We start from the raw sequence: 22,581 nt of genomic DNA, 5'->3' as shown, positions 1-22,581 counted from the left end.
TTACCATGTACACTCGATTCATATATATTTAAATAATGAAAATAATTCGCTCCTCTTGCGGAAGAAAATGTCAATTAAAAGTGATGTATAACCATAATGCCTCCTATATGATCCAATTTTGAAGTGAGGAAAATATTTATTTTTTTGTATATGATTCGTTGGCAATATAATTCTTCATCTTTTATATATATATATATATATATATATATATATATATATATATATATATATATATATATATATATATATATATATANATGAGGACGTCAGGGTCTAAACAGGGGGAGTTTGTAACGCCCCCAATAGTCCCACATCAGATGGGATACTGATTCCGATCAATTTATATGAGACCTACACGCTAGTAATAATAACCGGGCTTAAGCATTTTGGGACGGTGGTTTGGGCCCAACGAGTTATTGTTTTTAGCGGGTCGGGTCGTTACAATTGGTATCAGAGACGAATACCAGCCGGAAGTGCGAGAACTAAGTGCTATGCGGGATAAAGTGCTACACCAACAGGTTTGGTGGGGGCCACCTCTTGAACCCATAGGAGCCACCTCTAAAATCTCACATCGTCTGGTAATGGTCCTGGTCTGTCTGTCTGTGATCTGGTTTGGACCCGACGAGGACGTCAGGGTCTAAACAGGGGGAGTTTGTAACGGCCCCAATAGTCCCACATCGGATGGGATACTGATTTCGATCAGTTTATATGAGGCCTATACGTTAGTAATAATAACTGGGCTTAAGCATTTTGGGCCGGTGGTTTGGGCCCAACGAGTTATTATTGCTGGTGGGTCGGGTCGTTGCAATTGGTATCATAGACGAATACCAGCCGAAAGTGTAAGAACTAAGTGCTATGCGGGACAAAGTGCTACACCAACGTGTTTGGTGGGAGCCACCTCTTGAACCCGTAGGAGCCACCTCTAGAATCTCACATCCCCTGGTAATGGTCCTGATCTGTCTGTCTGTGATCTGGTTTGGACCCGACGAGGACGTCAGGGTCTAAACAGGGGGAGTTTGTAACGGCCCCAATAGTCCCACATCGGATGGGATACTGATTTCGATCAGTTTATATGAGGCCTATACGTTAGTAATAATAACTGGGCTTAAGCATTTTGGGCCGGTGGTTTGGGCCCAACGAGTTATTATTGCTGGTGGGTCGGGTCGTTGCAATTGGTATCATAGACGAATACCAGCCGAAAGTGTAAGAACTAAGTGCTATGCGGGACAAAGTGCTACACCAACGTGTTTGGTGGGAGCCACCTCTTGAACCCGTAGGAGCCACCTCTAGAATCTCACATCCCCTGGTAATGGTCCTGATCTGTCTGTCTGTGATCTGGTTTGGACCCGACGAGGACGTCAGGGTCTAAACAGGGGGAGTTTGTAACGGCCCCAATAGTCCCACATCGGATGGGATACTGATTCCGATCAGTTTATATGAGACCTACTGTAAGGTATCGAACTTCTAAAATTATGAAGTTACGGTGGATGTAGTATGCTGGATTTTTAATATAAAATTAAATATAAATAGAAATAGTGTGAGATACTATTTTTATTGGACTTAAGGATGTAAAGTATAAGTTGAAAATGACCTGTGCTGAAATCGAAGCGAAAACAGAAGATTTAGAATTTTCTGTGAGAGACGGGGCAGATAAATTAGCAGAAAATGTACAGTGTCAGAAAATTATGAAAACTGGAGGATATGTCAGAATTATTTTTGTGAGGCTAGAATTAAAGTTTCACCTCATTCTGACACCCGGAAGGTGGAAAATAAAATCAAAATGCTATCTGCTAGAGATTACAGTTCAGTAGAGTTTTCGGTGACCAAACGGGGTCGAAACTGAAAGATTAAAAAATTTTTCGTTAAGTTAAGTAAAACCGAGCATGACTGCCAAATTTGAGCTCAAACGGACATTCAGAAAGGCAGGCGAAAAATATCTGTACCTGAGCTACAAACTGAAGTGAATAGTGTTTTGGGGGCATATATATATGTGTGAACCCTTTGCCTTTTTGTCCCAAACCGAGAGAGAGAGAGACACTAAGTTTCCTTCTTTCTCTCTTTGTCTTTATGATCTCTCTTTCTCTCTACCAAAGAGAGGATTGTAGGAGAAAAATTGGAGTTGCTTGGTGGTGAAGCAAGTTTGGAAGAGATTAAAGTAGCTTGGAGTTGAAGCCATCTTCATCTTCTCCTTCCTTGGTCTAAGTGGAAAATTGTGTTTGAGGTAAGCTTCATGAACCTCTAATGGTGAATTGCTAAGGAATGATTCGTATGCCCTAGAAATGGATTTAGTGAAGCTCCTAGATGCTAAATAGATGATCGATGCTCGAATTTAAAGATCAAATGATGAATTCTTGTATAGTTACATCTTAGGGCATTAAAAGAGGGGTTTTGCTTGTGAGGGGTTTTGATCTAAATTGAACCTATACAAACCAAATTGATAGGTATTCTGACGCGTTGGCGAAGTCTGTTCGGCGATACGACGAGGCTACGCGAAGATATAGGAGAAAAGGCCTGTTTCGGTACAAATTGCCGTAGCTCGCGGCGAAAGCCTCCAAAAATTACGAAATCGGAACCCTAATCTCTTGGTAGCATTAAAAGGTGGGCGGTGTCCATCCCGAAGCAACTGAGCTTCTTTCTATGTCCGAGTTAGAATGGTTGATCATATATATTATTCTTATGCATTATAGGATGTATGTATAGTTGCATTTCTATTTCCTTGCATACATGTCTAATTGTGTTGCATTATGGACTTGACACTTAAATCTAGAATGCATGAGGATTAGGGTTTGTGACATGAGATGTCACGCCCCGGGACCGGCGGAGGCCCTCCCGGTAGCGTGCCCAGACCCGCCATATGTCTACACATATAAGGCGTCTACAATAAAAGCGGAAGTAAAAGCAAGTAATAGAACAAATAGAAGAAGTGAAATAATGAGCAGCTAATGATATCAGAGCGAGTAAAGTTCTAACATCTACACCGAGGTAAAGAAGTAAAGTTAGACAATAGAAGAAGTCATAAGTAGTATAATATCTGTCTCAAAAGTACAAAAACGGTGGTCTCTAATACACTGGTAGAACTCTCAACCTCTCGCAAAAGGAAACAAAAATCGAGAGGTAGACCACCTAGCAACTCGTCCTCGAAGGAAGCTAGCTCGAAGCAACTCCCTTCCCGCGATCCCTGGCCTCACCCTGAGTGGAAGGCTCTGAAAAACATCGAGAAAAAGAGGGCGTGAGAACTATAATTTATAGTTCCCAGTGGGCAATTACTGACATCAGCTCATCGCACCACTAGGCCCCAAAAGAAAAGGGGTAAGTCCAATAATAAGAGTAACGAGTAAATTGCATATTAAAAAGCATGATAATTAGGATGCTAAGCTACAACTTGCAATTAAACATGGCATTCCTAATGCGACTTTATTTTGTCATGGGTACATATGTTCACAAGTAATGTCATGCTTTACTTTATACAGATATGAAAGTAACACTTGGTCATGACTACGATGCATATAAGGATGCAATGAACAACATCTCCTAGCATACTACATGTATGTATGAATACCCAAATGTCCACAACTATGCTAGAAATAAGTCCAAGTAATCCTACTACTACTTTCTGACTAGTAGTGATCATAATAAACTCGACACCGTGTCGATTTCCATTTCCAATTAAGGACCTACCNATATATATATATATAGACCTAGGCTGGAATATTATCAATAGCACTAAGCTATTGGTGTTTTGGCCCTTAGATGAAAAAATGTACGATTAAGATGATGTGGGTCTCCTAGGGTTGAGTAAATATTAATTTAATAATATAATCTAACGGATGAAAATAGTTAAAGAGTTAAATCTAACGGCGGAGAAGTTGATAGCACCAAACGCTTGGTGCTATCGATAGTATCCCAGCCGTTGCTAGTTTATCACTACCATCGTATCCATGTTGTTACGACCGTACACCAGTATCTCATTATTACTAGTGCCAAAAACAACTAAATTCTCGTTGGTAACACATATTGCAAAGTGATGCTAGTGGCCATTAATCCAGAGTCAACACCCAACACTACCACAGCCACTGACCAGCTCTTTCTTTTCTACAGAACTGCAGGAAGAAACTGACAATAGACTGCTATCCAATTGGCAACTTACAACTATTTGAAACAAAGAATTATGCTATCGGAAGCACAAGTGAGATAGTGCTTTCGATATTTTGGCCCTTAATTAATTAACCCTTCTAATCATTTTAACTATTGGATTTATATTATTATCCAATGGGGACCACTTAACCCTAGGGGACCACTTAACCGTAAGGAGGACCGCTATCATTCTAACCATACAATCCTTGATCCAAGGACCAAAAAGTCAAAAGCACCAACTCTTTTATACTTCCGATAACATAGCAACTCTATATTAGGACTTGTGTGCTAATTAGGAGCACGGAGCCCTTCATGCTGCTAAACCGTTTTCGATGATAGAGCTTTCGAATCGACGATCGGCTCCGTTAGATTTGATCTAACATATTTAAACTATTTAGAAATTAATTTTTGAGGATTTTTGCTATTATTTATCTATTGATCGAAAGAATTCAAAATCAAGAATTTTTAACAGTTGATGTGTGCCGTTAGCAAATTTAACAGTGTAGAAGTTTATAAATTAGATAAAATTCTGATAGAGCATTAAAATATTATCAATATTATGAATAGCATTAAAATATTAATAATATTTGTTGGTTGAGGATAGGAAATCAGTAATATGACTGCTGTATTCTAAACATTTTCTATGGACGGAAGAAATCGGAGAGCTCCATGACTGATTGATGAACTCCATGACTGCGGATGAATATTTTCATATTCTACGAGTAGGTAAATTCTTCTTCTTTTTTCTTCCTGACCTCCCACCGTTCGTTCCCCTTTGGTCAACTGCTTTTGCGCGTGCTCTTACCTGCTGAAGCCAAGAGTCCTGGCCTAGCAGTTCGCAGCTAACAATAAAAACAGCTTATTTAATGAGACCATATGAGAACATGAGTGAACTAATAATATACGTCATTGATATGGAAGCATGTATAATTAATTACGTACGGGAGTTGCTTCCATCTCCAAGATCACAAGCACTATTTTAATTAACAAAATCACTTGCTCCTGAACACCACAACAACTATTGCAGCGACTACAACGCTATCATGAAATACATAGAACACTAGGCATCATTCTTGGGTGGGAGAGCAACATTTTGTGACGGTGATAGAGGAAGTTTTTATATTATCTTGCTCCTGTAGAATTTGAAGGATAATTTTCTGAGCCTAGCAAATTCAGAAAATATAAGAACATCAGTAAAAACTATTCAGCGGCACATTAATAATCATGCTTACTTGCAGTTTAGATAAATAGCCGTTTAGATAATACGAACAGTTTTATAAAGAGGAAAAGATGACAACTCTTTTATGCCTTGATCCTCCCACACCAAGATTAAAAAGATAACAGCATAAGATAACAAACGACAACAACTGAGAATAACTGGGCTAGTTTGTGCATACCACTACCGGAAACGTCACTCTACCTTGAATTTAGTACGGCATAATCTCTAGTAAAACTGTAAACTATTACATCAAATTTATGCATAACATGCAAAGTTAAACTATGCATAACATGGAAAGCTATGGTCACACAATGATCAACTACTGTGTCGACATCTTATTTACAGCTGAATATGCTCAACTAAATACGCAGCAATAACTTCCAGTCTCTGATGTTGTTGAAGGCCCAGTGTTATGGTATTCTACGCAGATGTGTCCCAAAATCTATCCTACGTAATATCCCAACGCAACACGTTAAGATTTCCTCAAGTTATTCTCATATGTCGTTTCAGGGCTTCCCATTCAGCCAGCCCTCTTCACAAAGCTCCCACCCATCCTCAGAAGTGCTCCGGCGAATGCTGCCATCAGTTTTCGCAGGTTCTATTTCTTCACTAATATTAAGCTTCTGTGAAACGGATCTCTCTTCATCGATCCGTACCTGCTTGTCGGCTGATATGGCAGGCAGGACAACGCCATCTGATGAGCATCTACTATTGCGAAAAGATGAGCTCGATGAAGATGACAAAGAGGATGCCATCAATTGTAGTGATTTACTCAGCGGCACGCGTCCATCTACTCTTTCTTTTAGTAATAAGACATCCTCACACATCACTGCTATCTCACCTCTGAGAATGAAGAGAATTAAAATACTATATATTAAGTTCCAAAAGTCCATCCAGGACTGAAGAAGAATGAAGAGAAAATACAAAGAACCTTGTAGAGAACATTAGAAAGATAACCAATGGAGAATCCAACCGTGTAGAAAAAATTTATGAAGCAAAGAAGACAATCTTTGAATAAAAATTTTAGCATGAAGGACAGCATCTACAAATTCAGTTTAGAAATAAGATGATACAGTAGGCCTGGATATCCATTTGCACATCAAATAAGCGAAGTCAACATGAAAACTTACTGTAATGAATCAACCAAACGACCGCGTTCCATAAGAAAGTCCCTCAGCTGTACCAAATCAACATTATACTATTAGGCATGCTAACTGATTCATTCCATTTACTAACAGTCAATAGATATATATATATATGTATTCCATGCATACAAAGCATTTATGAAGTACAAGTACCTTGGTGTTCTCCTCTGCTTCTTGCTGCAGTTTCTTCGACTCTTCCACTAAAGCATTCATCAGAACTTCCTGTTCCTGGAGCGCCTCGCATGCCAATGCTTCCTTTTCGAGCTTTTCCTTCTCGGCAGATGCTATCTCTTCACTTGCAACAGCTAATCGCCCTTCAAGAGTTTGACGGACCTGTAAATCATCACGCCGCAGGTAATTTTCAGCTCCAGGATACAAATGGAAAATCGTTGAACTAAACTATACTCTTTTAGCTTTTTAGTTTTCCATGTGCATCTATTAGCAAATAGACAGCTAATCAAATGTTCTACTTGATGATTGTAAATTAAATTATTTAACCGACATATTGTAGGTTAGTGTCAAACATGTTCGTTGAGGCGAAGTTTTCACTAATCAATATCTCAATAATACCACTCTCATTGCAATAAATAACACTACTGGGTCTGATTAAGAAATATAATGGACCACCTCAGGTGCCAGGAGTGGGTCACCTCGGATGCTAGTCGTTCAGAATTATTCCGTTCCACATTCCCAATTATTCTACTTTGGTTCTTTTGAGTTTCAGATTGCCTGCTTCAGCCTCATAGTATCTCATGTTGATGTTTGTAGCAAGGGGGTGCTAGCATGAAAAGACGACAGAAACATAACTCCAAAATGACTACCAAATTGGCCAAGGCTGCCAGAAAAGGCCAATTTTTGCCCATTAGTAGTTATTGTAATTTGCAATAATCAGTAGGATTCTAACAAGTAAATTTTCTGTTTTCAAACAATCCTTCTATTCTGTTAGCTATTAGGTATGATTGCTAATGCCAAAACATGCATAGACTAAACTCACTACTTGGATAATTCAAAAGATCTCCAACAAACTATGTATTCTAAGGCAGTGTTTCGTTCGAGAGCAGGGGGGAATAAGCCATTGTTCCCCCCTTCGTTCCCAAACGTAAATTTTCATACCCGGGAACAGTAGTTCTCGAGTCTCTGAAATAAGCTGGTATAACCCAGTACAAGTCTGGAACTACTGTTCCGCCTTTTTTTCCTGAAACAAGCTGGTGAGAAAATTGATACGCTTCAAGAATGAATACTAGAAAAGGAAGAAACTCGATATACTACGACCTCAACCCACTATGTAATTGCTAATCTAAAAGACACAATAAATTCATAGCAAATCAACCCCAATGCCTAGTACAACAAGATTATTGCCTAGTACAACAAGATTATAGGGCTAATACTTTACATGGTTGGCAAGTGGGAGCAGACATCTCAAATTAGATAAAAATAAACACTGTTTAGTGCCTTAACACAAAGAAAAAGCTGCTCAATATGCATTAACACAGCCATGTTTTCTTAGAAGCCACAATCTCTTGATATTATAAAGTCTGAATTTAATTTACATATATATTAACATGCATTTTTTCTTTTGAGTTAAAATACATGATATTTATTCCCTCCAACACCTTGAAAAATTCAAACCACCACAGTTTAGAGGCTATTAGAATTGATTTTCTAAGCATAGCTAACTGAAGAAAATATATCTCTGAAGTAGTATGAGTTTCTATGGTAGATTCTTATTTTCAGAATGAAAACTGAGAGAGAAGAAAGGCTGAAGAGATATAAAGGGGAAGAGCATGCCTCCAAATGTCAAATCACTTGCAAGTTTTCCTTTGGAGAATGCAATGATTCGCCTTTCTGATCATACCTTAATTTACATGATTGGGGCTCTCAGACACCTTATTTTAAATGATTGAAACTCTTTTGCAATCACGAAACTCCTGTGTGATTGGGGCTTGGTACTCACCACCGGTTGACAGTCCCAACTTTTAGCATGTGTTGGACATAATTGCCAATTATCTAACCAATATTCCTATTTAATACTAGTCCGACCATCTTTAAGAATCACCAATTATCCAAAAAAATAATATGGAATTTCATCCACAATCTGATGAAAAAGAAAAAATTGAAAGATTGTTTAATCCCCCATTAAGACAACGAAGGGCCTAATACTAATTAAAGACAAATCTTAACTAAATGATGCAACATATGGTTTGGAGGAAACTACATATTTTAATCAAAGCTCAAGGTGAAAGCTTTTCAGAATTTCAAGCAATTTGGGGGAATTTAATGCTAGAGTAACTTCAATCCGATAAAAGGTGGGTCCGGTTGCAAAAGTTAAGAGAGATTGAGGCTAAGGAGAGCAGCTATGCGGCTTTGCCACAATGAGACAAGCAAGCTAAAAGGGTGGGGTCCACTAGATGTTGGAATAACAAGTGAAGGGAGAGAAGGGATCTTGTCCAAGGGTTTGTCAGGCCTCTTAACAACCCTCCAATGGTGTCAACTTAATGGGAAAGAGGGTGGTGTGGGGATCGACTGAAGGAAGCAAATTAAGTGCCTGTTTGGCCTAGCTTTTCACCCTAGCTTTTTGCTAGGCCAAACAGTGTTTCACCCTAATATCCCTTTTGGGATTCTCGTAGTGCGATAAGAAAAGTAAAAGCTTGCAGTACGAAGCTTTACCGCAGGAACTCCCAGGTTGGAGCTTCTGCCGCAATAGGAAAAAGTGCGCCGCAACTTTCCCCATTAACATCTTTTCCAAAATACCAAGATTGCCCGTAAACAAATTCTTCCTTGTCCCGCACTTTTCATAGATATCAAGGGAAAACGTCCTTTTCTCCTCTATTGTGCATGGGAGTTCTCTCTCCCCCCATCACACTCTCTCTCTCTCTTAGGGCTGGCAAGTGAGCGACCCGGCTTGTGTTCGACTCGCATTCAGCTCGGTAGCTCGAATTAGGCTCGAAAAGCTCGAATATATATATATATATATACACACACACACACTTAAATTTTAATTATATATAATAATATATATTATGTATTTTAATTATATGCATATATAGATTAGGTTATTGGGCATATTAGTTGACCCACAAAACCAGACTAGCAAAATCCTACTCTAATTGCTCTCTCTTTCTCTCTCTCTCTCACTTGTTCCTAGAGTCGTTTCCCCTAAATTATTTTTCTTAATATTATAATACCGTAATTCATGTATTTATTTTGTATATTGAACTATTAGACATATTTTTGTATCAAAATTTAGATAATATTTTATAAAAATTTAAACTATAAATTGCATGATATTAAGAATTTCAAGCGGCTCATTTAGGGCTTGAGCTCGCTCGACTCGAAGTCAGGCTTGCTTGAGCTAGGCTCGAATTAATTTCAAGCTGAGCTTGAGCCTAAATTTAGGCTTGAAACTAATTTCAAGCCAAGCTTGAGCTGAGGTAAGCTTGCTCAAGCTCGGCTCGTTTCCACCCCTACTCTCTCTTTCACAATATTTTTTTTAATATTACTAAAATTTTTTCAAATAAAACTAAACTAAGCAATAGCTTATTGATAAAAGAGCCATTAAACTTAAAAAACTTTTCAACTTTAGCAAACTTAAAACTCAATTAAAAAAATAAAGCTAAGGCTTTGTTTAGCATTATTGTCAATTTTTGCTTTTTAAACAATATTTTTTGTATAAAAAATACAATAGTGGACATTGAATTGCTTGTGGCCCTTGTTTTCAGGTTTTTTTTTTTAACAACAAAAAGTGAAAGTTTAAAAATAAATTTTATTTCCTTCTTTGAGGAAATGTGGATAAAAAGAAAAAAGAGCTCAAGAATGGATTTTAAACTATTTGCTGTTGAGGAATCTGCATGTATTTTTACCTTCTTTTTACATTTCATAGTAATTTAATAAAATTTTTGCAAAACAGCTTTCTGTAGTAAACAATACTTATGAATAGGATCAGCCAAACACTATATAGCTTTTTTTCTACAGCACTACACTCTTTCCTACTGCACTTCTTCAACAGCACTTTTTTCCACAGCTTGGCCAAACAGGCCCTAGGAGGCAATAGTCAGATAGTCCAGCTTGCCGGAGGAATTCAGCAGTAGAAGATAGGCTACAATACAGACAAGGCTGTGCAACGGTAGAGGCAGGCAGCAGTGCAGTAAGGAGCAAGTGTGGCTTCACAGAGCATATGGAGCACTGGTTAATTTGTCCGTAGAATGGCGCCGATCTAAGGAAAGACTTCCAGGATTGAAGATATGCCACAGGAAAGGTACACGGATTGGTTTGTTGGTAGCAACATGCAGTCTTAACTGTTGGGTGGCCACCGTGGTTTCTTGTAAGGCAAATACTAGTGAGGCGGGCCTTGATGGTACAACATGGTGGTAACGAAACAGGTGTATGGTGGAGCTTAAAGTAGGATTGTGGTAATGCTGGATAAGGCAAAGAGTATGGAGGGAGGAGGAGATGGAACAGGAACAAAATTAATGAGCAGTGATCGACTTTGACGTAGAAGGAACAGGGATACAGGTTCCAAAACTTCAAAATTTTCACCAAATAGATACCAAAACTGCTTACCTCTCGCCACATACAGCCTTGTTAAAGTAAAATCCTAACAACAAACCTGAATATGGATCCCCAATTTTAGGGATTCCTTAACACTTTAATAACAGGACTTAATGCTTAAATAATTGAAGTTACAAATAGATCTAATCAGAATTAACCAAATTCAAGCAACATAATTTGCAAGAGTACAAAAGTTGAACTGCATCCCTAAATTTGCCCAATTTTACACTATTGAAACTCAACTAGAGTTCATAAGCTTAGCTTCAATCAGTTAGACCAAATACAAATTCAATTGACGGCTCAATTAGATAGATTGAGTTCAATATGGAATACCAAATTGGCTTACATCATAGACAAAAATTTCTCATCCCTAATTGGATGTTCACCAGTGGAGGCTCCACTCGGATATGGATCTAGCATGTCCACACAACAGTTCACACAACTATGGAGCTAATGCAATATGCGTGTTGCTACTGGTAAGCTCAAACAACTTTAGGACATAGAACAATCCAACTACCTTCAAGTATAACAGATCAGTATTGTTAGTGCCATGTCTACTAGTCAAGTAACTATATTTTCCCCAAGAATATATGTTGGTTATTGTGGCTACTTCTACAACTTTCAACACAAAATCCTTGTACATATTTTCGAATATTTTACTTGACATTATTACAGTAATTTCAGATGATCATTGAGCAAACGAGGTGGTACAGTTGCTCTTTCACCTAAACATATCTCTTTTCCACTCTCTTTATCCTGGACATCCTATGAAAACAATGTCAATTATGATCATTGAAATTCAGTCCAATTATATTCTCTTTCTTACGGGCACTTTATTTTTTTCAAATTTCAAGCAGCCGCCACTTTTTTGCATGACTTAATTGCATATTTTTTAATTTTTTGTAAGGCTAAAATAAATACTCCTGACACTATCGCAATTTGTATTATATCCTGTAGAAAGTAGAAAACACATTTTACCCCTTAATATTCAGGCTATTAGTACATCTCTTCTGCTACATCTTCCATTTAGGAACTACTAGAAAATACTAAAGGTAGAAATTTTTAAAATAGGTATAATGGGGATTCCGATCACATAACAATAATTTCTAGCAATTCCTAGTTGGAAAAGGTGAAGGGACGGTCTCAAGTGTTACGAGTCTAAACATTGAGGGGGTTTAAATAAGGATGTTTGCATTTTAGGGGGACAATTTGCCAATTGCTATATTTTCTTGGCGGCTTTCTACACTTACATCTTTTTTTTTAACTAGCTTCATTAAACAGTAACATACTGGTGGGAGGGGGATACATCATTATCAAACCTGCAAGATGCTTACAGCCATACTATAACAGTGAAAAAAAAGTTTAAACAATGATGTATATTCAGGTTTTTTTCTTCGAATGAGAGATACCTACCTCCACTTCACCACATTCTAAGAAGAAAAGGATAGGTGTAGAGTCAATACAAATTTAACACAAGTATTATGGACATCCTAATTTGTTTTGAAGCCTATATGCAAATAAGTTAGATTTCTAATTTTCAATTAGAAGAAAATGTGCTTGCTTTGCACAACAAAAACTTCAGCAAGCAGACAGATGCAGGACAAATTAGAAAAATCCAAATCTATCTTGCTACTGATGAGCCAAAAATCTATATTAAGACTGAAATGCAGAAATTTTCAGAAAATTAGAAAAAACAATTTAGAAGACTCGGAAGGAAAGTTGAGAGAGAATAGAGAAGACAGAACAGGAATGATGAGGGAGGAAAGATAAGATAGAACCTTTTAGGAAGAAAATTTTGCCATGCACACGGCAGGGAAGGGGAGGGGAAAAAGATATCATGACTGCTGTCAAAATGCAGAACCCAAATTTTATTCCATCATAACACTTCTCGAAATTACAAGGCATAGACTATATTTATAACCTTCAAAGTATAATCTTAATCTAAAGCAATCCCACGAATTTAGAGATCTTTTCCTAATTCAAAAATATCAAAAAAAAACCTAAACCATATTCCTAATTTGTAGGGATTTATTTCACATGATGAATCCTAAAAATCTTTGAAAAAAATGACTAAAATAAATTAACAAACAGAATAATTCCGAAAATTATAAAAGAATAAATCAAGACAACTCAATCAACCTTAATGCAAAAATTGACTCAAATAAATAAAAGATGACTCAGACCAAACCCTCTTTGAATATGGTTCCGCATTAATGACATTACAAAACAAGTCTAAAGCGTACCTCCTCAATGATAGTAAGAGATTTGTTCCTTTCATCTGACAAACTAGCAAGCCGAGACAGAAGCTCCCGAGCTTCAGTTGCTAATATAGATTTCTCACCATAAATCTCAGCCGCACGCTGCAAGTACTAACAGAAGGTCAAAATATCCTTCTAGCAAATAAAGAGCCCAAAAGGAAAGTAAGGCAAAGTACACAACCATCTCATTTGCTTCCTTTGCATGCTTCAACGTCTGCTTGAGTTCGTTGGCCTTCTCCGAAATACCCTTACCAGCATTGGAAGCTTCTTTTTTAGCCTGTTTGGCCCTTTCCTCAAGAAGCTCGACCTCTTTAATCACATTAGTTACTGATTCTGCAGCAGATAGCAAGTTCTTCTGCAACATTTGGGGAAAAAAAAAAAGACACATCAAATAACAGATTCCATGACTACAGGCCAGTACATAAAAGAACATGGATTTAGGCAAAAGACAAAGTCCTGAGCTACAATAAACGTCTGCATGTCATAATGCAGAGGTGCATTTGAAACAACTCAATATAGAACTGGATTGATCATGAATCGAGCTACAACATCTCCACACAAACACCTCAAGCATATCCTAAGTAACTTAAAAATGCTTCAACTATTTAAGCATGGATCACTGCATCTACTGCATCTCAAACAGTACCAAAAAGCTCTGAACACAAGGGAAAGTAAAAAAAAATGGGTTTTCAAGAAAAAATCTTTATAAACATACATCAAAAACCTTACACTCTTATAAAAGTACCCATATGCATTATCTGTGTTAGGAAATAAGTAGATCCTGAACTTGATAGCTGGACCAGAAAAACAAAAACAAAAAGAAATTCATGGTTGAAGTAGTGAAAAGCAGAAATTTTGAAGTTCTTTGAATATGCAGTGAGAATAAAGAACCTATGTGATGACTAAACTAGAGAATAGAAGACTAACTTCAAAGGGATACGAGAATGATGGCAGCCAAAGATCAAAATCCAGAACCATACATCATGCTATAAATAACAGAATAACCATAATGGACATAAAGAATGCTATTCTATGTGAAAGATTTTCGGCTGATTTAATGACTCGACTGAACATGACACTTTCTCAGATAAAGAGAAACAAAGAGGTAAGAATAGACGCAAAAGAACTGGGGGCTGTTTAGTTCAAGGTTCATAATATTCTGGGAATGTTGTATATTTTATATTTGGAATAGTAAGTTTGTTACTAACTTATCAAGCCACTTGAGTTTGGAGGTTGTTAAGAACTAGTATATTCTTTTTAATGGACCACTAATAATTCCCATCAAGAATGGAAATAGGAATACATCCTAACCCATGATAATCTAGTATTCATATCACTTAAGAATCTTTAATGATTCCACTACTTCACCAATATCTTTTACAGCTACCCAACTTGAGTTGAATGGTAATAATTTGAATATTTTCAACAGCAAATATGGAGGATTACCGGATAATCCTCCACAAACCATGAACCAAATGTGCCCTAAAATAATCCTAGGTAACACTATTTGATATCACAGAAATGCCAAAAAAAATGAAAATAAGAAATGTAAAAAAAAAAAAAAAAAAAAAAAAAAAAAAAAAAACAGCCCAAAACCCGCTCCCACCCCATTCCGTCAAGAAATGGAGCAAGAGGCGGGGGACTCTTTCCTTCCTTTGATCCACCAAAAATCTGCCAAAATCCCGCTCCCAACCCGCCGCGCCCCCAATGGAGCAGTAAGTGGGGGCAAAAAAAATATGATAAGTCCAATCAGCCTCGAATCGGTCCCGACCACCAAGAAAATGGGGCAGGAGGTGAGGGGCCCCTCCCGCCCTCGGATCCGCGCCGTTTGTATCCATAGTACCACTACACGCCTTCCTACTGCTGCTGCATTTAGTTTTTCTTCTAACATTCATTTAGTATTCTTTTCGCTTCTTCCTTCTTTGTCTGTACAAATATGATTTTGCAAACTAACCATAACATCAAGTCTACGGTTAGGAGACTTCAATTCCATTAAACTTGTGGAAAATAGAAAGAATAAAACAAATAATACCAAACGAGCCCGAACTTGATAATTTTGCTATTTGCTTCAAAAGTATTTGCTAATAAAGAACAGTTGTCAAACGCCAACTCCAAATGCTTAATTAAAGTAGTACCTTGTTACTTTTGGCATCAGTGATAAATTCTTCAAGAAGTTCAACGTCAACAAAATGGCCCGAGCGAGTAGCCAAAGTTCCAGGTAGATTGCGATCACCAGCATGAAGCATCTCATATTCCAAAGATGCCAAATCCTCAGAATAGCTAGACTGCAATCCTTTGTCTCCACTAAAATTGTTGTCAGTAATATTGGGCTCCTCATCTTCCCGGCCCATATAAGAATTATTTTCTTCATTAAGTAATGGTACGATATCCCGACAAGATGTAAAACCAGATCTAGCATCATTGGTCTCCAAAACATCATCTGACCATCGTGAAACAGCTTCGGATTCACTAAAAGAATTATTAACATCTTTCATTCCTGCAGCTTTGTGGTCCGCTAAATCAGGAAGAACAATTAATAAACCATCTCGGCTACTAGATTCAACAGCTGCAACAGTTTGTTCAGGATCTAACCCAGAAAGCTGTTGAGAGCTGGTGCAGAGAGAATCATTTCCGCTTGCTTTAAACTCAGAACATGGTTCAACTATGTGTTCTCCTAGAGAGTCCTCATGCACAGGTCTGGAGATCACATGGACAAATGGATTTCCATTTTGAGCACCAGGGTATTGTTGCTCAAGACGAAAAACTCCGAGGCTAGGAGGATCGGATCTATTTTCTAACTTTGATGTTGAAGGTACAGGTGCATTTAATTCTTCATTACTTTCATCTGATGATGTCAAAGATCCTGAACCATCCACATCACATGCTGGACCTACAACTCGATCTCCAAACACTCCTTCCTCTAAGTACGGTGACTTGAGCTGAGAATCCTTTGTAGGACGACTAGGAGAACCTCTCTCAAATTCCTCCGGATTAGGTCCTGAAGAAAGACTAAATAATAAGTTTCTTCAACTATGCAGAGAAAGCCACAAAGAATATAAAAGAAGGCTTAAAAAGATAGTGGTTTGAGAAAATATGAAAGGCGTTTTCTATTATCTTCATCCTGTAGAACTGGGCCTAGATCAAGGAACACACAATCTTACTTTTGAAAGATGAATCTTTTAGTTCATATGCATAGTTCATATTGAAGGAAGAAGCTTCAGGAGATGCACTGATATTTGGTATGACTTCAAGAAGAATAAATTCTGCAGCGGCATCAATATCGTTAGCATGCTCAATGGCGACAGCCTTCAAAATTCGTAGATCAACCTGCAGCGAAGAAAAGAACGATAATTATTCAAAGAGGGCCTTGGACTAAAAGTTTGTTCTGTAGATCATAAAGGCAGAACAAGATGCCAGATGAAAACTGATAAAGTTGAGACTGAAACTGGATATTAAGGAAAACAGATTAGTTGACTACACTACTTGCTCCAAGTACTAAAGCAAATCAAAAAATATATATCCTCTGAAAATCCTTTTAAGTTTCCATGAAAGAAATAATAATCACTGAAAGATATATTGCAGTTACATAATTCAAGATAAACAAACTAAATTGAGAAATAACAACAAAAAAGAATACAGCAGTTCTTAAAGATGAAGGGATCATCATGATTAGACAAGAGTAATCTTGCACAGCAAAAAAGGAAACTTTATGCCTTAGGAATTGCTTGAACTCAAAATAAAAGCAGCCATTGGAAGGTCTCAGGAGCTTTTGATGAAATGTACCTTGAAGCAAAACAGATAGATAAATAAGGAAAGCAACACAGTTAAATCAATGTTGTTCAAGCATGGTGCCAAAGCTGCTAAAGAATGTAAGAACATTGAACTTCTTTATATTAAATGATTTTAGAAATGGTATTTTCCATCCTTGTTGAAACTTGTCATATCAGATGGACAAAATCCATACAACTCAAGCATTCGGCAAAAGTGGCATAGCTACTACTAGTAGAGTTAAGCTTAAGTAAGAGTTGATAAACCAAAATTTTTAATTCTTTCTTTAGTCATAAACTCGTAATGTAAGGAGTCAAGGGGATGAATAAAGGAAGGAAAGCTGCAATCCGCAATCAACCACAAAAAAACCCAGATCTACTAATAACTGGTAGAAGACCCAGCAAGAGCTGAAGAACCCGAGTTTGACTAAGAATCCCCTTTCAACTCCCTCCTCAAGTTAATTTTTCATATAGGGTTGTATTATGGGTTTCAAATTAAGTGAAAAGATTTAGTTTTATCCTTATGTAATTAGGCCTAACGGATTTATGTACACATCCATTAAGAGCCACTATATATAAAAAGCCATCCAAGCTTTGTAACATGCTAAATATTAAGAATCAAATATAAATATATGTTTGACCATAAGGAAATGTTTTTCACTTCTCTTGAATGGATACCATAAATCTCTAAATAATCACCAATAACTCCACAACAACTTCTTCCACTTCCCTCCTTCAATTTCAAGAGCCATTGGATTCTGTCAACTATTTATTTGACTCTACAATCATAAGAAAATGAATGAAGACTGAAAAATGACCATAGATCAAAATAGGTCAACCATATGAAAATAACTGATCGATCATCTTCCTACCCACACTATCAGTCAATCAATTTCCAATTCTAACCAATTAATGCATGACTCTTCGTAAGTGAAAAGTTATGTCTTAGAATCAACTTCTTTCTTGCTTCTATTTTCCTAGTAAGGGTTTGTTTGGCCTATGCAATCATGTGTAGCAGCGCATGCTAATGCTCATGACAGCAGTTTTGCGGCACTCACCAGCACATTCCAACATCCACTCAAATAATGAAGTAGGGCATAAGCACATGATATGTTAGCACACATCATTGAGGGGGCGCTTGGATTGACGAAATTGTGATCCGGTCGCAAATCTAGTTTATTAAGAGTGAAAGTATTAGTTTTGTCATCCATCATGAAGATATCAAGAAGATTCGATAGGTAGTCATGAGCTTAAACTCTCGAAAACAAAAAATCTCTTTAAAATGGTCTGAAGTCATCTTTCATAAGAAGATCCAAAATCTAACCTACACTGAATCTCTCCGGTATTATGCTAGTTGCTGGCAAGGCCAATATTTTTACTCTCATCAAACTTGATTTTCATCCAAACTAAAATTATGTCAATTCAGGTGCCCCCAAGCTGAAAGGGGTCTTAATTTGCAAGTTGAATGTTAGAGTGATGTCACAGTTATTATGAACTATATCAACCTTACATGTCATTGTTAATGCGACGCAACATGCCACAACTTGATGCAAGTAACAATTGATCACTTGATTACTTACAATTTCTGCACTGCAACACATACTAACAGAATTTAAGCAACAAGAATAGGAAAAATTAAAAAATATTCAGATATTTGAAGAAACCAAAATCAAATTTTGCAACGACAACATAAAAATAAAGGTGGTTATTCCAATATGTTCTGTTGTTCAACAAAGCCACTTGTTCTTATGCACAAATCCTAAGATGTCTAAGGATCAAACCATAAAAAACTAAATTTGAAAAAGAAAAGAAAAAAGAAAAAAATAACATCACTCTTATAGGATTTATTTACCTCCGGAAAGATCTCTTGCAGAGAATTAAACACTAACTTGAAGCTCATCCTCTTCTAGATCGTTGTAAATTATAATCCTACAATACGAAAACAAATTCTAAGATATCAGCTTCGTATTATTATCAGGCAATAAATTCACACAAAAAAAAAGGGATAATCACAAATCAAAAGTTCAAATGATAAAAAATAAATAGGGGTTAAAATACTGCTCACAAGAATCAACCTAGTGTTCGAGGAAGGAGAGGCGAAAATACACAAAGGAGAGAGAGAGAGAGAGAGAGAGAGAGAGAGAGAGAGAGAATCGATGCCACGAGAATAAGCCCTAGAGAAGAGAAGGGGGGTTGGAGGAACCTGTGAGGCCGTGAGGCACAGGGAAAAGCGTACTCTTGCGAAACTTAACAATGAAGAAATAATAATAAATGAAAAAAGAAATGATCTTAAGTTTATATTTGGATATAATAATCATATAAAACAGTACAGTTTATGGTTCTATTTCCTCTATAATTCTAACAACCACATAAAAATTTCAATAAAAATTTCAACAAATCACATACAATCTTAACAAGCAAAAAAATCCTAATAATCTATCCATACAATCATAACAATCAAACAAAAATTCTAATAATCCACATACAATTGTAACAACCTCAGTTTTTTTTATTTTCCATATATAATCCTAACAGCCATATAAAAATTTCAAAAAATCACATACAATCTTAACAATCTAAAAAATCCTAATAAACAATATTCAAGAAGGTGGTGAATGATTCACCGCTTTGGTGGAAAATTAGAAAGGCAGTAAATGATTCACCGCCTTTAGGTTAGTTTTGGTTCGAGTGATGTAATATTACAAGGTATTTCGACATATCCAGGTATCTTGGATTTCTAAATGAGATTACTACTGACGTTGCATTAGCGCATTTAGTTTAATACAATAATATAATGCTGGATTACAGTGTTTATAGCATTACTATGTTTGGTTCAATATATAAAATTTAGTAATCCTAACAGAAAAGTATAGTCTTTTCCAAAATTGTTTGTGGTCATTTGAATATTTTTTTTACTAAAATATAAGTAAATATAATTTGCACTTGTAAATTAATTATATTAAAATAAAAAGACCAAACATGAAAAAACAAATTATGTTGCAAAAAAATTAATTTCAACCCATATAAGAACAAATAGAAAAAAGACCATAATACATAATCAAAAAGCATACACTAACAAATAAATTTCAATTTAGAAACTCATCTATAAACAAAATCATTAACCAAACGTCACATAAAGGCACATTAACAGCATAATATCAAATATATATTTTTCATGTTTAATATCAAACAATACTATTACCAAGGTAAGAAATTAACAAAGCACCATATAGAATAAATATTTCATAGAGTTGAAACTTCCACATACATCATAATACCATCCAAAAGTGGAAGCTTAAACACTTATATATTATAAAAGTTTAAAAGTCCTTGCACTAAAAAAAGACAAGCCAAAAAAGTCTAAACCCAACTAGTCCAACTCTAATAACACAATTTCTTTAATCACATCCACCTGAGATACGAAAAATATATTGCTTTCTGTAATGATCGGGCATGCAATAGAATGTATGTAATTTTGTAGAATCACCCGTTAGGATTTCAACAACATTAATTATTGCATGTCCTCAAATCCCTCGATCTTTAGTATCTTTTCGAACAAGTTCTCTTTTTTTGTCTAATTATTTGACACGATTTGAAAGCAATGAGCAAGCCGACCTAAGTGCTCATCGGCATCATTAAATGAAGTTTCAAGTGAACACAAGGTTGAACAAAATTGTTCATTGATCGAATCCTCTCCAAGTGGTGACTTTCGCTTCGTTGATTTTGCCGATGTTCCACCATCCGAAGTGTTTACTCGACAACTACTTTGCTCCATAAAAAATATGCCGACATCAGAAACTTGGGTGGATGCGTGTCATTAACTCTTCCTCTAGGGTTTTTATTTTTTACCAGGTTTTTTACTTTTAGGCCAACACATAACTAATTAGGGCATAAAAAATATATAAATTTTTCCCTGACAGTTCCAAATCAGATCCAGGAAAAGGGAGATTTAAAATAAAAAATAAAAAAACGAGATCCAAAATTAGATTAATAAGAATCAAAAATACCAAAGTGCCTGTTAAGCATGTCCTGTAGAAAGATTGCAACTAAATGAAACAAGACATGGCTTCAGATCTGACGAAGTTTGCAACAGATCTATAATCAATATGTGAAAAAGAGGCATAAACACTCCTTAAATCGACGAAAAAAGGAAAAAAAAAAAAAAAAAAAAAAACTCAAATCGTATACTAACTTCAGTTCGAAAACAATGGATTTTAGCGAGAGAGAAGAAGTCATTAAATATGTATGCGAAAATGGCGAATGAGAGGTTAGGATATCGCGAAGATTACCTTGATGAGAACGAAGCAGCAGTAGAAGCGATAGGCGTTCGTGCTAAGAGAGGCAGAGAGACAGAGAAGGGCGTGCGTGAGAAGAGAGAGAGAGAGAGAGGGGCGGGCGTGAAAGAGAGAGAGAGAAGACGAGGGAGGAGAGAGAGAGAAGAGAGAGATGAAACGATGCTATTGATATAGTTTGGGGGGTGCTGGATAGGGGTGGCAATCAGTCGATCGTTTCGCGAGCCAACTCGTGCTTCGGCTCGAAAATGAACTCGAGATCGGCTCGTTCGTTTAGTAAACGAACCAAAATAGCTGAATTTTCGCTCGTTTAATAAACGAGCCGACACACGAGCTAGGGTCAGCTCGCTCGTGTTCGGCTCGATAACAGCTCGATTATATTTATTTTATATTAATATAATTTTATATATTATATATTATATATATAATTATATTTGTATTATAAATATATATATATATAATACAGATTATTAATTTTAAATTTTTAGTCCAATTTTGTAAAAAAATTTAGCTTATTTATAAAAAAGGCCCATAGGCCCATTTATATATAGAAGTTTTTATTTCCATTCATGGCCCATAGATCCATAAATAAGTACCAATATTTTTTTTTTAAGTCCCAACCCTAATTAGTATTTTTTCCATCTTTTTCACACTGCCCCACACACAGCCACACACACAGGTGACACAGCCACACACACATGACACACCCAACTCTCTCTCTCTCTTTATCAGGCTCGCACAAGCACCGCACACAGCCGCCTCCCTCTTTCTCTATCTCAGGCTTGAAGATCGCGGCGAGGCACGCGCGGTCGGGGACGATCTCCATCTCGATCTCGCGGATCAGCTTCAGGACCTCGGAGCGGTGTGCGTCCTCGGCGGGGTCGGGGGCCGAAGTCGAGCGCCAGCACTCGCGCCGCGCGAGGTCGACGAGGTCGCGTACGTCCTCGGCCACGGCGAGCTCGGCAGCTAGGAGGATGTCGAGGAGCGAAGAATCGCTGCCGAGGGTGTGCCCACGAGCTCGAGCTAACGAGCCGAACACGAGCCGACTCGATTAAGTTTCGAGCCGATCACGAGCCAAAGTTTTCGAGCTCGTCACAAACTCGAGCCGAACACGAGCCGACCTTGAAGATGACAAGCCGAGCTCGAGCTGGCTCCAGCTCGCTCGAGCTCGGCTCGTTTACAGCCCTAGTGAGGGAGGGTAAAACTGTCATTTTATAT

General features: G+C 37.1%; 1 protein-coding gene across 2 annotated transcripts; it reads right to left on the bottom strand.

Moving 5' to 3' along the window:
• On the bottom strand, positions 5,407-19,030 carry LOC109724064. Of its 2 annotated transcripts, XM_020252709.1 has the most exons (9): positions 18,924-18,989; positions 18,130-18,242; positions 16,466-16,631; positions 15,440-16,302; positions 13,486-13,659; positions 13,290-13,406; positions 6,652-6,831; positions 6,484-6,530; positions 5,407-6,196 (listed from the first exon to the last, which is right to left on the bottom strand). In XM_020252709.1, the coding sequence occupies exons 2-9, from the start codon at positions 18,196-18,198 to the stop codon at positions 5,860-5,862; spliced, it is 1,953 nt and encodes a 650-aa protein (XP_020108298.1). In that variant the 5' UTR covers positions 18,199-18,242; positions 18,924-18,989; the 3' UTR covers positions 5,407-5,859. The 2 variants fall into 2 exon arrangements, with proteins under 2 accessions (XP_020108298.1, XP_020108299.1); XM_020252710.1 differs by lacking the exon at positions 18,130-18,242 and having other exon boundaries at positions 18,924-19,030.

This window comes from Ananas comosus, linkage group 18 (assembly GCF_001540865.1).
Source record: "Ananas comosus cultivar F153 linkage group 18, ASM154086v1, whole genome shotgun sequence".
NCBI lineage: Eukaryota > Viridiplantae > Streptophyta > Magnoliopsida > Poales > Bromeliaceae > Ananas > Ananas comosus.
The sequence above is the reverse complement of the archived record's forward strand: the minus strand, read 5'-3'. Positions and strand labels throughout refer to the sequence as shown.